Below are 13309 nucleotides of genomic sequence, written 5' to 3' on the forward strand. Positions count from 1 at the left end.
GGTGGAAAAGACCAGAGTTAACAGTCTTAAAATATAATTAAATTGCTAAGACACTATTATATATGTATTCTCATTCCTGTTTTGTCAAAGAACAAAAGGAAATTATCGAACATAGGTATAAATACAGCGAAATCCTACATTTAGCGAGTAATAGAGTAAAATATTAAAAATCATTAAATTTTTTTATTATTTAATCATAAATAACTACAACTAGATAAACATTTTATCTTACAACAACATTAAATGATTTAACAATTGCTTTTTCAATTTCCTTATGTACTTCGTTAACTTCAGCCTGTGTTAGAGTCCGTTCCAAATGTCTATATATTATACTGTAACATAGACTATGCTTCTTGGTCTTTGGATGAACAAATTTATCTTTCAATTTTACCTGCAAACAAATATTACATAACAGCAATATAATAAAAGAATTAATTCAGGTCCTAAAAGTTCATACCATGATGTACTATTGTATATCATAATAATTTTGTTTTTTAAATTAATAACGAAACTAGCTATCGCCCGCAACTCCGTTCACGCGCAATTAAAATAAAATTAATAAGTAGTCTATGTGTTATTTCAGACTATGTTCTATACATATGCGGAATCTTATTGAGAACTGTTCAGCCGTTCTAAAGGTACCTTCAAACATCCATCCATCCACCCAGGTAAACATTAACATAAATTATTAGTAAGATTATTTGACCATCCCGAGACACTTTTTGTCTCTATGAACATGCAACTCCATTATAATTAGGTATATTTTTGTCTAATCTAGATCTAAGTGAAAATAAATTACCTGTTCAATTATATCACCCCCGACATCTCTCACTAAATCATAAAAATCATTATTTGTAAATGTATCAATTGTAACATCAGATGGCAGCCAAAATGATATATCATTTATACATTGCGGATAGGATGATACAGCTTTATAAGTAATCTTCTCATTCAATTTCTTATTCTGAAATTGTGATACAAATCCTGAATCTCCGCTCCACATCAATCGTATATCAGGTATCTTGTATAATGCCATCGCAATTCTTTCCAAACCAAGTCCGAATGCGTAAGCAATCGAGTTGTTAGGTCCTGCATTTGCTAAAATCTCATTCCGTACGATACCACAACCGAGAACTTCTAACCAATTGTTCTCATAAAATATTTCTAATTCCCAAGATGGATGTGTAAACGGAAAATATGCATCAACCCATCTATGTTTAACATTATCACCAAATAATGCATGGACTAAACCAATTAAATGGTTCTTAAGCTGCGTTTCCATTAATTTTGTTGCCTCTAAACTGTGACAACTTTGTTTATTAGGATCATTTATTGAGTTTTCAAATATTAGTGGGTTTTTTGGATCAAATGTAGGCTCAAAAAGCTCCAATCCTGGATGATCTTGAAATAGTTGTTCCTTTCTTTGAGATCTTACAGCATCAACCTGAAAAGAAAAAGTAATTATTCAAAGTAGAATTGCACCTAATATTAAAAGACTGTATTCTCTAATCTAATTTCCACATGCTTATGTTTAAAAATATTAAATCGTTATTCAAGTGGGGTAAATAACCCCATTTTTTTGCTTTTACATGAGAATTTGTGTGATTAATGTAATAAGAGAATAAAATTACTTGATGAAAGACTGGAAAGTGCGTGGAATCAATTTCATCTCTTCTGTATACATCACCAATCATAAGGAAATTGTCTAGACCTGAGCGGAGTAGTTCACTCTGGTGTGCGGTCATATGTGCTCGCAGTAGTGTCTTCCTATTTACATAGTAACAGTCAGATTTGGTCCTGCTCGGATGGTCTTCAGGTATTAACAAATCATCAAAGTTCTGCTTCGTAGTCACCACAGGAGATAGATTGTCGTAAACACTGAATATTGGGTTACCTCCATGCGTAAAAGATGAATAAAAATAATTCACAATTCGTTGCCGGACTATTGATATTGGATTGTCCTTTTTCAAGTGCAAATCTCGATTTAAATATGACAAAATCTTTGGTGTAATGTTCGTGTAGTCGTCGGTAACAAATTCTTTATCATTTATTTTCAGTGATGTTGCCGGTTTGGTTACAGTTGTGTAATTTTTATAAAAATGGGTAGATAACAGACGGATATTTCTAATAAATAATTTGGTCATGTTTGTTGGTAGACATGTAAACTATTCCCTGAATAACTACAACTTTATGAAACCGAGTACACCTTTACAAGGAATTTGTTTTATATCTTTTTTTTATATGCAAAATTGTGCGAAATTTGGGACTGCAATAATTGACATTGACAGCTGTCAAGCTAAGCATATAAGTATCTTTTACACTCTTTGGCATAATTGTCAATTCATTGGTTTTATAAAAAAAATCTTCCTTTTTATACAATAAATAATGAAGTAAATACTCCTATATAAATATAATTTATTAATCTGAAAGTTATGGGAGAACTCAAAAAATCTTTTCTTTGTGAATTCTTGAATTCTGATCTTTGTAACATATACGTCAAATTGGCAGATTGTGACATAACCTTAAAGAAAGAGTAGAATTTTTAAATAAAATGAATTAAACTGTGAATAAAAATATTAGTATAAAATCCGCATCGTTGTTTTTATGTGCGAGTATTAATAAGCAATAATTATGATATCAAGAAGATTAATTCAAGTAGCTCAATTTGGAGCAGTTGGACTTACCGGCTATTGCGTCGGTCATGTTAAGAATAAAAATAATTTAGTAGATAATTCATTAGAAATTGACGGTAAAATAATTCAACATATGCCTGGACTTCCTATATTTGGTACTGTATCAGCTGCGACACCTTATACAGAAAGCGGATCTACAAGGGTATATGATCTTCATTGTTAAATTTATTTGAATTCAAACTTAAGTAATCGCTTAGAGTTCTTTGATATCCATATTCTTTGTATAACTACCTTTATATCTTCATTAAAATAAAAAGTTATCTGACTGTACTGGTAACATAAAATTTTAAAATAAATCTTTTTATGGATCATAAAGACATTTATTTTTAGTTTTACAATTCACTTACCAAACTCCTTGTTTTAGGTTTCACAAATAATGAAATATGGTTTCCCCGGCATGGATAATATAAGATCTTATGATGATTTCGTTCTATCATATGACAGACGAAATAGAGTACCACATTGGGTATTTGAACATTTGACTAAACAACATATAGAAAAAAATGACCAAGTTGACAGGAGTAAATGTGACTTTACACCAGATGAAAGCATACATCCTTTCTTCAGGTATGAGCTATCAGATAGATGTAGAGAAATTTATAATTTAGATACAGCCTGTTTTAATGCTACTACCAAACTAGAAAAGGTTTCTATGGTACATCCTCTTTTCTATGTTCTTTATTGAAGGTTTAACAAGGTTTTGTGAAACTGTTATTTACAGAAGACATGGTACTCCCTGTACTTATCAGAGCCCTAGCTGGTAACCTAAATAACCGGTACAATTTAAGCTTATTACTAGAGGTAGAAAATCTTTAAATGTGAAAGCCAAGGAGTACATTGTTAGAGGTCAAAGAATTAGATGGATGGTATGAAAGGTGAGGGTTATTTTTTCTGTACTAAATAACATTTGAATCATTCTTCTTCTCTTCTTCAGGTCACAGAATAGTGACTATAAAGGTTCAGGCTTTGATCGAGGGCACATGGCAGCAGCAGGTAACCACCGTTTAGCACAGAAGCATGTTGAACAAACCTTCTACCTTACCAACATGGCTCCTCAGGTGAATTATGAATATATTTTTTTACTCTACATATTTATGAAGCGAGCTAGCATTGTTTTTATATTTCTTACATGCTCAAAAAATATATTTCCTGTTTGAAAAAATATTAGTTTTACAGCTTTGTATTCATGGTTGGTACTTAACTATGTCATTGTTTGATTTCCTTTTAAAAAGAAACCATGATTATGTTGAGTAATACTTTAGTAACTTAAGTTTATATTTTTTGTAGCAATTTCAGACATAACTAGCATAAAAATATATAGCCTATGTTCAAAACTTAGTGATAATATATTCTAATGGAAAAATAATTTTTGTTTAAATCGGTTAAGTTTTGTTACTTTATTCGCAAGTAACAAAATTACAAAACTTTTATTTTTATAATAATTACTTCATATTTTTATATGTATTGCAGGTAGGTGAGGGATTTAACAGACATTCATGGAATAGACTGGAGAAACATGTAAGGAAGTTGACAAAAGTCTATGATAATGTGTACTGCTGCACCGGACCACTGTATCTACCAAGGTAGGATTTTATAGCAGTTGCCTTTTTGAGCCATGTGATTTTTTAAATTTATTATTAAGATTTTTGTGCTACATGTTTAAATTGATAAGAAGTATTTTTAATAATTAAATTCAGAATTTTTGAATTGTTCATGCAACAGTCTGATAAACACGATGACGAAACAACGTATTTTATTACATACATAAATATATGTCTTGCTTCCTGCCATCTGACTCGGAGACTTCATATTCTTCATATGTTGTTGATAGGGTGTTGGTTTTTTTTTTAATATATATTTATATTTCAGAAAAGAAACAGATGGTAAATGGTATATTAAGTATCAAGTGATAGGAGCAAATACAGTTGCGGTACCGACGCATTTCTACAAAGTGGTTGTTGGCGAAGCACTCGATGGCAGCCTTGATATGGAGGCCTATGTCATGCCCAACCAGAAGATACCAGATGAAACACCTATATCTTCTTTTATGGTAAGACATTTTTACTTACTTTATATTGTAATTTTAATATATATTTTTTTTAATTTTATTTATTTTAATTTTTTTTTGTAATTTTATATTGTTCTTTTAATTTTAAGTTTTCGATAAATTCGTTCAGTAAATTATCAAGTTCAATAAAATATATGTGTTTTTAAAAACATCATCAAGAATGTTTCTAGCCCCATTGAGTTTTATTTTATATTTAACAATGTTTAATTGTCTATAGGTGCCACCAGAAACTATAGAGAAAGCCGCTGGACTATTATTCTTTGACAAAATCCACAAAAGTAAATTATGTAAAATAAATGGTCGTAAAGTGAAATAATTTATGTAATGTTACATATTATTCTTATTTATATCTTAGTCAATTGATTGTAAATAAAATTTTAAACGAAATTTGTACATAGCAATTTTAAAAAAATATAATGTTAAAATCTTTTTTGATTGTTTGTGTTGTTACCGAAAAAAAAAAACAAATTTCAATATTTGTATAAAAGGGAAGTATATTTTATTTATTAGTTTAATGGCGATACAAAATGTATAGCGGATGTACACTGATATATTATCTGTATATCTATGCTCAGTTCTCCTCTTCCTCATCCGAAGCACCATTCTGCTGAGGCTCCTCTTCCCCAGCGTCTCCCATACCTTGACATAACACAGAACTTATATTACTACAGCTGTCGCCCGACACTCCGTGTCCTCATTATTAAAAATAGTAGCCTATGTGTTCTTCCATGCTGTTTTACATCTATATCAAATTCCAACTATATCCATGCATGTTCTGAAGATACCAACATTCATACATACCAACATTAACATTTATAATATTAGTAAGTTGTAAAAACCACACACCCAATTTTTTACTAATGGCACAAGCCACATGGGAATAAAAAAAGAAGCCTACGTGTTCTTCCAAACTATGCTCATATCTGTTCCAAATTTCATTAACATCCATTGAGTCGGAGATAACTTCTAACAAGCATTCATCCATTTGTTCAATATTAGTAAGACCGACTTCTATCCATACACATCAAATATTAAATTCACTCCAAACTAAACATGTCTGATAAGAAACTTAGTCTAAATAAATCACAGATGCCGGAAAGACCACACATATTTTACAACTCATATATGCCACATCATACAAGCATTGATTACCCCAAGACTATAGATGTATGCAGCTTACCTTGGTCCTCATCCTCGTCTGCAGAGTCTCCAGCGACCTCCGCGTTCTCGGCTTCCGCGCGCTCCATCTGCCGTGCCAGCTCCGCCTCGTCCGTCGCCGTCACTACTTTAGGCTGAAAATAAAAATCCACAATGTCGTGAATACCCTTATTGTTTAAAACAGATTTACTTAACTAGTTAAGACTACAAAAAGTCATAAGCAAACCACATTCGCCCTAGACTCGCAGAATAAAAAAAAAAAGCTATTAGCAGCCTATGTGTTCTAGCAGACTGTGCTTTACATCTATGCCAAATTTCAGCCAAATCCGTACAGCTGTTCTGGAGAAACATTCATCTATCTAAACAATCGCAATTATACTATGAGTACAATTTGATCTTTTCACTTTGGGTCTTTGCACCCTTTGCCTATGTTGTATATCAACTCACCGCCATCTGTATGTTGAACACTCCACCAGACTGTGTGATAGTTTCCTTGATCTTGTCTATTGCGTCCTGCAGTGCTTTCAGGCCGTCTGTCTTCTCTGGCGTTGACGTCGTCATTACTGAAAAATAATTTTAAAAAGCTAAATATTATTAAAATTCCTCACTGACAAGAAAAGAGGTCACTACCCACAGATAGAATAGAGAGATTCTACATTATTGCTATACAATCCACATACAGGCTACTTCATAAAACATTTTTTTTATTTAATATTAGATAGGATTGTAAAGAAGCGAGTGGCCTCCAGGAAGTGCTAAAATAAGACAGTTGCCTATAGACATATGCATTAAGTTATTAGACAAATACATTGCCCACCTTTAAAAGACTAAATCTCCAGAAAAACTCATCAGAATTACTTTAATTTCATTCATGCAGCAACTAATTCTGCTTTGGACTCTACCAATTATAAGATAACTTACCATACAAAGGTGGGGCAATCAAATTAATCTTGATAGGCATTTCCTGTGTGGAAAGTGAAAGGCCTGCCTTAAGCGCTGCCTTAACCGCATCAATGCCTTCATATCCATAGCACGCACACTCAATATCTGCACGGATCTTCACTGCTTGTGAAGTTAGTTTACGTTTGATGTTTTCCAATAATACTTGTTTTGTATTCTCATCAAGTCCACATTCATTGAGCACTGATGGATCTCTATAACATATAATTTCATATTATTAATAAATATATACATTATTTTAATGGAATTTCAAATAGTTAAATTGTCGGATTTCATCACAGGAACACAACACAACTCAGATTATCACGAATTTGAACAGCTTTCCATATATTGTGTTGTGAAATTTTTAATTTGAGTTTAAACTAGAATAACTGTGATTCTATACTTTCTTAACCTCTATATTACTACAAAACTATTCGTCTTAATTCCATTAAAAAAAAAAAACAGGGAAAGCAAGTGTTTGAAATAGGTGTAACAACAATTTTAATTCACAGTTTTCAATATGCAAGTACATGGTTAAGTAGATGTTACTTCAATGTAACTTACACAGCGGCCTGTTTGAAGAAATCAAAAGCTGATGCCTTCTTTTTATACTTTTCTTCAAAATGCCAAGCTGTCCTTTGATACAGCTCCTCCAGCTGGTCTGAGCTCTCGTAATGCAAGAGTTCCGCAACATGCCGGAGTATTGAGTTTACCGCTTTTGCCTTTGCAAATCTTTCTGTACACTTTTCTATATCTTCAGCGGAAACACGACGTTTTGACAAATCTATATAACCTGGAAGCAGAATTAAAATGTTTAGAAAGTACAAAAAAAGTTAAAATATTGATCATTATATCTTATAAAAGATGTATTAGCAACTTATTAAATTCTGAAATAGATTTTATACCTTATTTGAGTAATCACACAATCTTTTAACAAATTTAAGTCACACAAAGAATTTAACATACAATGCAATGTTGTTTGGTTTTTGTTTGGTACAACTATGAAATGGTTTTGTATTAGTTATAAATGTTCTTTATATATTTGTTATTCTAGTTACCTTTTTCTTTATCTACTCTGATAACTACCACTGGTTCAGTCTTTCCGACCCTAATGAGTTTATTGATGGACCGAATACGTCTTCTCGATAATTCAGATAACAGAATCATGCCCTCAATATTATTATATTCGAGCAAATGGACGTACGCGCCCATCTCCGCTATAGACCTTACAGTCACCATAACAACATCTTCAACCTCAGGATATTTCTCCTGATAAAACCGACACGACAACGGCATCTGTGAAACGATTATAACCTATGATCAAGTGAAAGTTCAACCAATATTCCAACTGCAATTTATTCTTTTTAGAGATGTTATACCTTGCGTTGTTTTCTTTTAACAAGTCTTTATAATTAATAGAAGAAAAGATTCTGATGAAATATTAAAATGTGTTCACGTTGGACAACGTTGACAGTTGGTAAGTTTGACAGAAACTGTCTAAATGAAGGGGCGACTAGGGATGTACGTATAACACTTTCAAGATTGGGCCTTAAAACATTTTTGTTTTTTATGATTTTAATAAAGATTTTAAAAATATTTAATTATTTTATGTTTATTTATTACTTATGTCATACATTATCATATTAATTAAAGCTTCAGAAAATTATTAAGGAAATTCAACGGTTTTAATAGTCACACGCGAAGGCTGGTATTATATAATTTTTAAAAACATTTTTGTCATTAGGTAATTCATTGTTTATAAATGTGAAGCTTTTATATCGTTATGTATAAATGGAAAATAAAAACAAAGATGTTTACTTTGAATCCTAGCATGTATTTTTAAAAGTAAAATTAAGTTAGTTGCAGTGAATTCTAATACTTACCATAACAGTGAGGTCTAAATTAAAAATATCACAGTTGAGAAAATTAAACTTACTTTTATAGTACAAAATAATGAATCATGAGACTATTAACAAACTTAATAGAATCCAGTTATATTCGCCACGTTTGTTGCTATTTTTGCCGCTTACTAGCTTACATTTCTTTGGTATAGTTCAGTCAGAATTAGGTTCAGAGAATTCAAATGACTGATATTTTTTTATTATAAAAATAATCGCTTTCCTCTTCACTTGTATTGAATCACAATTATCTTTGATATCTATAATATATTCTTTTATTACTTATGTTTACGAGTTTCGTGTTGGCGATTGTCTTCACGTAACACTAATATATAATTTTCTTTATTTAAAAAAAATCATCTTGGATTGTGGAGTGGATTAGTTTTAGAAATGCCAACGTAAAAATAAAAGGGACAATTTTCCATTGTAATGGCATTTTGATTAACATCTTTGTTTCTAGTGATGTATCAAGTTCATTTTGTTGTGGTAAAAAAAAATAACATTTTCTATATTCTCTTCGGCGGTACTGTTTTTACTAAATGGAGTATTTGAGGACTTTTTTCTAGAATTTCAATTTTCTTCGTTAACGAAGTGTTAGGGTTTGTTTGGTTTGGTTTACTTGTATTAAATTGGTCAAATTTTACCAAAGGATTAGTAGCGGAATTTTTGGATAAAAGAGGGCTTAGTTCTATTACTAGATAGTTTTTACTGATTTTTTCATTATTTCTGACAATTCCAGTATTATTGGATGACGCATCGGATTTATCTATTTTATTTTCTTGGGGTAAAAACTCTTTAACGTTCTCAAGACTTTTGTCTAGAATATTTTTAAGGGACGGCACATTAGTTATGGTTTTTTCACAGTCGTAGCTTCCCTTTTCTTGTTTAACTATGGAGTTTGTATTTTCTATTAAATTATTGATTTTATTTTCACTTTCCATTAATCTATCTAAATCTATAGTAACAGGTCTACAACTAAAAAGTAATCGCCTATTCTGTTTATTTAAAAAGAAATTTATAGGTAAATTTTTTAATTGTGCATTAAAGTCAGGATTTTTTTGTAATTGTTTCAAACTATACGTTCGCTTTTTTAAATTTTGACGTATCTTTTTTGTGTAATTTATTTTTGGAATTTGACATTTTTTGTGATAGTCTGTGGTTATCGTTCCGTTTTTCATTTCTTTTTTTCCAGAATTCATTATCATGGGTTTACTTTCATCTTCTACACATTTAATAATGTGCTTTCCTTTAATTTTTAAATAATTAGTATTTTTAAACACACTCATATGGTCTAACTTTTTTGTATAAGATATGGGAATCATTAAAAGTTTAGAATCTATGGGTTGTGCGGAATAATTTTCTTCTACGCCGTTTACGCGTTCCATAATGATTTTATCATCTGAAAAAAAATCAAATAAACAATTTTAGAAAGCAAAGGATAAAAAAAAGAATTTCTAAATTAAAAAATGGAACAGTTTACTAAATATTATAAATGCAAATGTTTAGATGGATGGATGTTTTTTGAAAGTATCTCCGGAACAGCTGTATGGATCTCGATGAAATTTGGTATACATACAGAACTTAGTCTGGAAGAACACATAGGCTACGAATTAAGTTTTTTATAACTCGCTGACAGTCAGGGGTGATCGCTAGTAAGATATATAAGAAAAACTACGGCTTACCTTTCTCTGTTTCTACTTGGCCATTTTGACTAGTTTCTATATTTTTACACTGTAGCAATTTATCATCTGTGAATTTAACTTTTTCCAATATTTTTTCTTCTTCGATATTCTTTATGACATCATTTTGAGTTACATCAAGATACTGTTTAGTTACATCAACTAAAAACTTAGTTTTTTCAGTATTAAAGTTTCCCTCTACATTAATAATTTTAGGAAGAACCGCATTTGACTTATTATTATATTCCCCATAATTCAGATCATTGGTAAATATTTTTTCTGATAACTGGCTGATATCATTTATACAGTTTTTTTCTTTGATTATTTGTGAACTTTTATTTAATTCATCATTTTCAGAATCTGTATCCAGATCTATTGTTTCGATTGTTGGTTTTATTTCGATTACATCATCATCAACTGTAATATAAAATTAATACATGCTGAAAAGAAACATATAAGAAAGAAAAAAAAAGAAAAAAGTCAAACAAAATTATCTAATTTATTTACTTACTGGAAGTTACTGATTGTTCTAACTGGCTGCATTTCTCCTGTAAATATTACTAAACTTATATATTCATCCTTATTTAATCATTAAAAACAAGTATATCTTTATTCCAAAAACTTACAAGGTCACAGACTTGAACAGCCATCTTTTTCATTATTAAAACCTTCCAAGGTACAAATGGTTCGGTTAGAATGTTACCATATCTAAAACAAAACAGATCATTTAACACAAGAAGGGCAGTAAGAGGAGGAGTGGCAAAACTTTCCTAGACGATACAAAATTTACTCCGAATGAGACTGCTCCTTCTCAGCCTAGCCTAGATCATTGGCTAGCGACGGCCATCTTTTAAAATATGAATAAATTACACGATATCAGGCAATTTCAAACATTAGCATAAGCCATGGGCTAATCTGAACTGATCTCTATAAATCAATAGGCAATTGCTAGGAAATGAAAACTTTTGTTCCGATCTTTTAATGTTAAGTGACAATTAATTCTATCTATATTATCACTTCCACGTCACTGCTACAAACTGTTACTGCGCCAATGGCGCAAATCAAATAGGAACAAAATAATACATCTTATAGCCAATCCATTTATATAAGTCAGTGTCTATGGCTTGGATATGGCTCTTATAAGGATTATAAGCTATGAGTTCTTAATTCAAAAAATCACAATAATAGGTTTACTAACACCAGCCTAAGAGTACAGAAAAAGTATTATTGCATTGTGTTATATCCTTGAAATGTTTTCTGTAAACCAAAGGTAAAACGAGAGCTGGCAAGAGCTTTATGAGAGTAGCCGAAGATCGTGCTCAGTGGCGTGCCATGGGAGAGGCCTATATCCAGCAGTAGACTAGTATAGGCTGATGATGATGATGAAAGGTAAAAATTTCCTTACCTGCTAGCTATCAGTTTCTGTAATTTCGATGCTCTGGGTACTTGTTTCATATAATTACTATGACCTTGATATATTGACCAAAAACTGTGAAAGTTTGTTCTAACCAACACTTTTAATTGATACCAACGTAGCTGTAGCAACATGGCGGAACAATAGCGACCACTGAAATATGTTTATTAATTATCGAAGTTATTTAAACTACTTTGTAGTCAAATATATGAACGAGGCTTAATAAGGGGTTTAAATTGTGTAAAGGTTCTTTATACTGGCAAGATAAAGAAAAATATCGTAGTTTTCAGAATACCATAAATTAAAAAATTTACATTCGAAATTCAAATAGCAATGTAAATTAATTATAAGCACAATAATTTAATATCGTTATTTTCAAAATGTACGATACATAAAAATTAATTTGCAATAAATAATCAAAATCAACGATGTAAGCATCGATTTTTTTTTTGTTTCAATTTTTAAATGATATGCACTAACCTGGTGTTATAAATCTTCGTTAAATTATACCATCCTTTTGCGACGTCTTCAGGTGGCAGCGTTTCAATATGATAACTACTTACAAGGATAAATAATTCCCAAAGAACCTTAGATTCAGGCTGTCCACTTAGTATTAAATCCTGTAATAAAGGATATCATATAATTATTAAGCACTATGTTATGGCCGACATCTATTTGCCCCGTAAGCTTTATTATAGGATAGGATGAGTTGACTTTGTCATGAAAAAATAAATCAAACTAATATTATAAATGCGAATGTTTAAATGGATGGATCGATGTTTGTTTGAAGGTATCTCCAGAACTTCTGTATGGATGTCGCTCAAATTTGGCATACGTATAGAACATAGTGTGGAAAAACACGCAGGCTACTAATTATTTTTTTTTTAATTGCACGCGGACAGAGTCGAAGGCGACAGCAAGTATTTTCAATAATACCTCTCCGATAACGTCGATATTTTCATGAACGAGTATTTTGTCAAAAACAAGCCAATCGTTTGGCGTCATTTGAGCTATGCTCGGAATGGAATCTGTTCGATCCTCGGCGGCCAACATCTTCGATAGTTTCTTCGTAGTTAATGACCTGATGCGTTCCCTGAATAATTTAAAAGTACATTTTTATATCTAATAGAACAGCTCTAGAATACAAAATTGTTTGGAATGACTTGATGACACAGGCCATATATTTCAAAGATTTTTTCTCTAACCCCATCGTGCAGCAACTGTATACAAAAAGTAATTATACTAGACTTCCAATATTGATGCGAAAATGACGGTACATATAAAATATATGACGAATTAATCTTTTAACAATATAAATCTGTGTACAAACTCACCACATTAATTTGCAATCCCAGCCATACTGAATGTTTAATCGTTTCCACATCTGATCTCTCGGTTCATTTTCCTCAATCATGTGTTTAGCAAGGTCTTGTACCAAATGCATCTTAAATTCCTCT

The 13309-nt window shown here is 31.2% G+C and overlaps 3 protein-coding genes across 3 annotated transcripts; 1 reads left to right on the forward strand and 2 right to left on the reverse strand.

Moving 5' to 3' along the window:
- Window positions 1-209: 209 nt before the first annotated feature.
- Window positions 210-2274, reverse strand: PheRS-m (Phenylalanyl-tRNA synthetase, mitochondrial). Its single transcript, XM_013314870.1, has 3 exons — window positions 1632-2274; window positions 800-1444; window positions 210-391 (listed from the first exon to the last, which is right to left on the reverse strand). The coding sequence occupies exons 1-3, from the start codon at window positions 2142-2144 to the stop codon at window positions 224-226; spliced, it is 1326 nt and encodes a 441-aa protein (XP_013170324.1). The 5' UTR covers window positions 2145-2274; the 3' UTR covers window positions 210-223.
- A 238-nt stretch (window positions 2275-2512) lies between these two features.
- On the forward strand, window positions 2513-5080 carry EndoG (endonuclease G, mitochondrial). Its single transcript, XM_013318154.1, has 6 exons — window positions 2513-2835; window positions 3058-3260; window positions 3628-3751; window positions 4164-4276; window positions 4563-4743; window positions 4979-5080. The coding sequence occupies exons 1-6, from the start codon at window positions 2632-2634 to the stop codon at window positions 5075-5077; spliced, it is 924 nt and encodes a 307-aa protein (XP_013173608.1). The 5' UTR covers window positions 2513-2631; the 3' UTR covers window positions 5078-5080.
- Window positions 5081-5287: 207 nt separating this feature from the next.
- Window positions 5288-8292, reverse strand: eIF2alpha (eukaryotic translation initiation factor 2 subunit alpha). The gene is given in 7 exon segments (NM_001311945.1): window positions 5288-5400; window positions 5942-6053; window positions 6367-6482; window positions 6841-7073; window positions 7426-7654; window positions 7920-8157; window positions 8241-8292. Coding segments are annotated over 6 exon segments (996 nt in total). The 5' UTR covers window positions 8241-8292; the 3' UTR covers window positions 5288-5332.
- Between the last annotated feature and the right edge of the window lie 5017 nt (window positions 8293-13309).

Source organism: Papilio xuthus, unplaced genomic scaffold (assembly GCF_000836235.2).
Source record: "Papilio xuthus unplaced genomic scaffold, Pxut_1.1 DF829758.1, whole genome shotgun sequence".
In the NCBI taxonomy this organism is placed as follows: domain Eukaryota; kingdom Metazoa; phylum Arthropoda; class Insecta; order Lepidoptera; family Papilionidae; genus Papilio; species Papilio xuthus.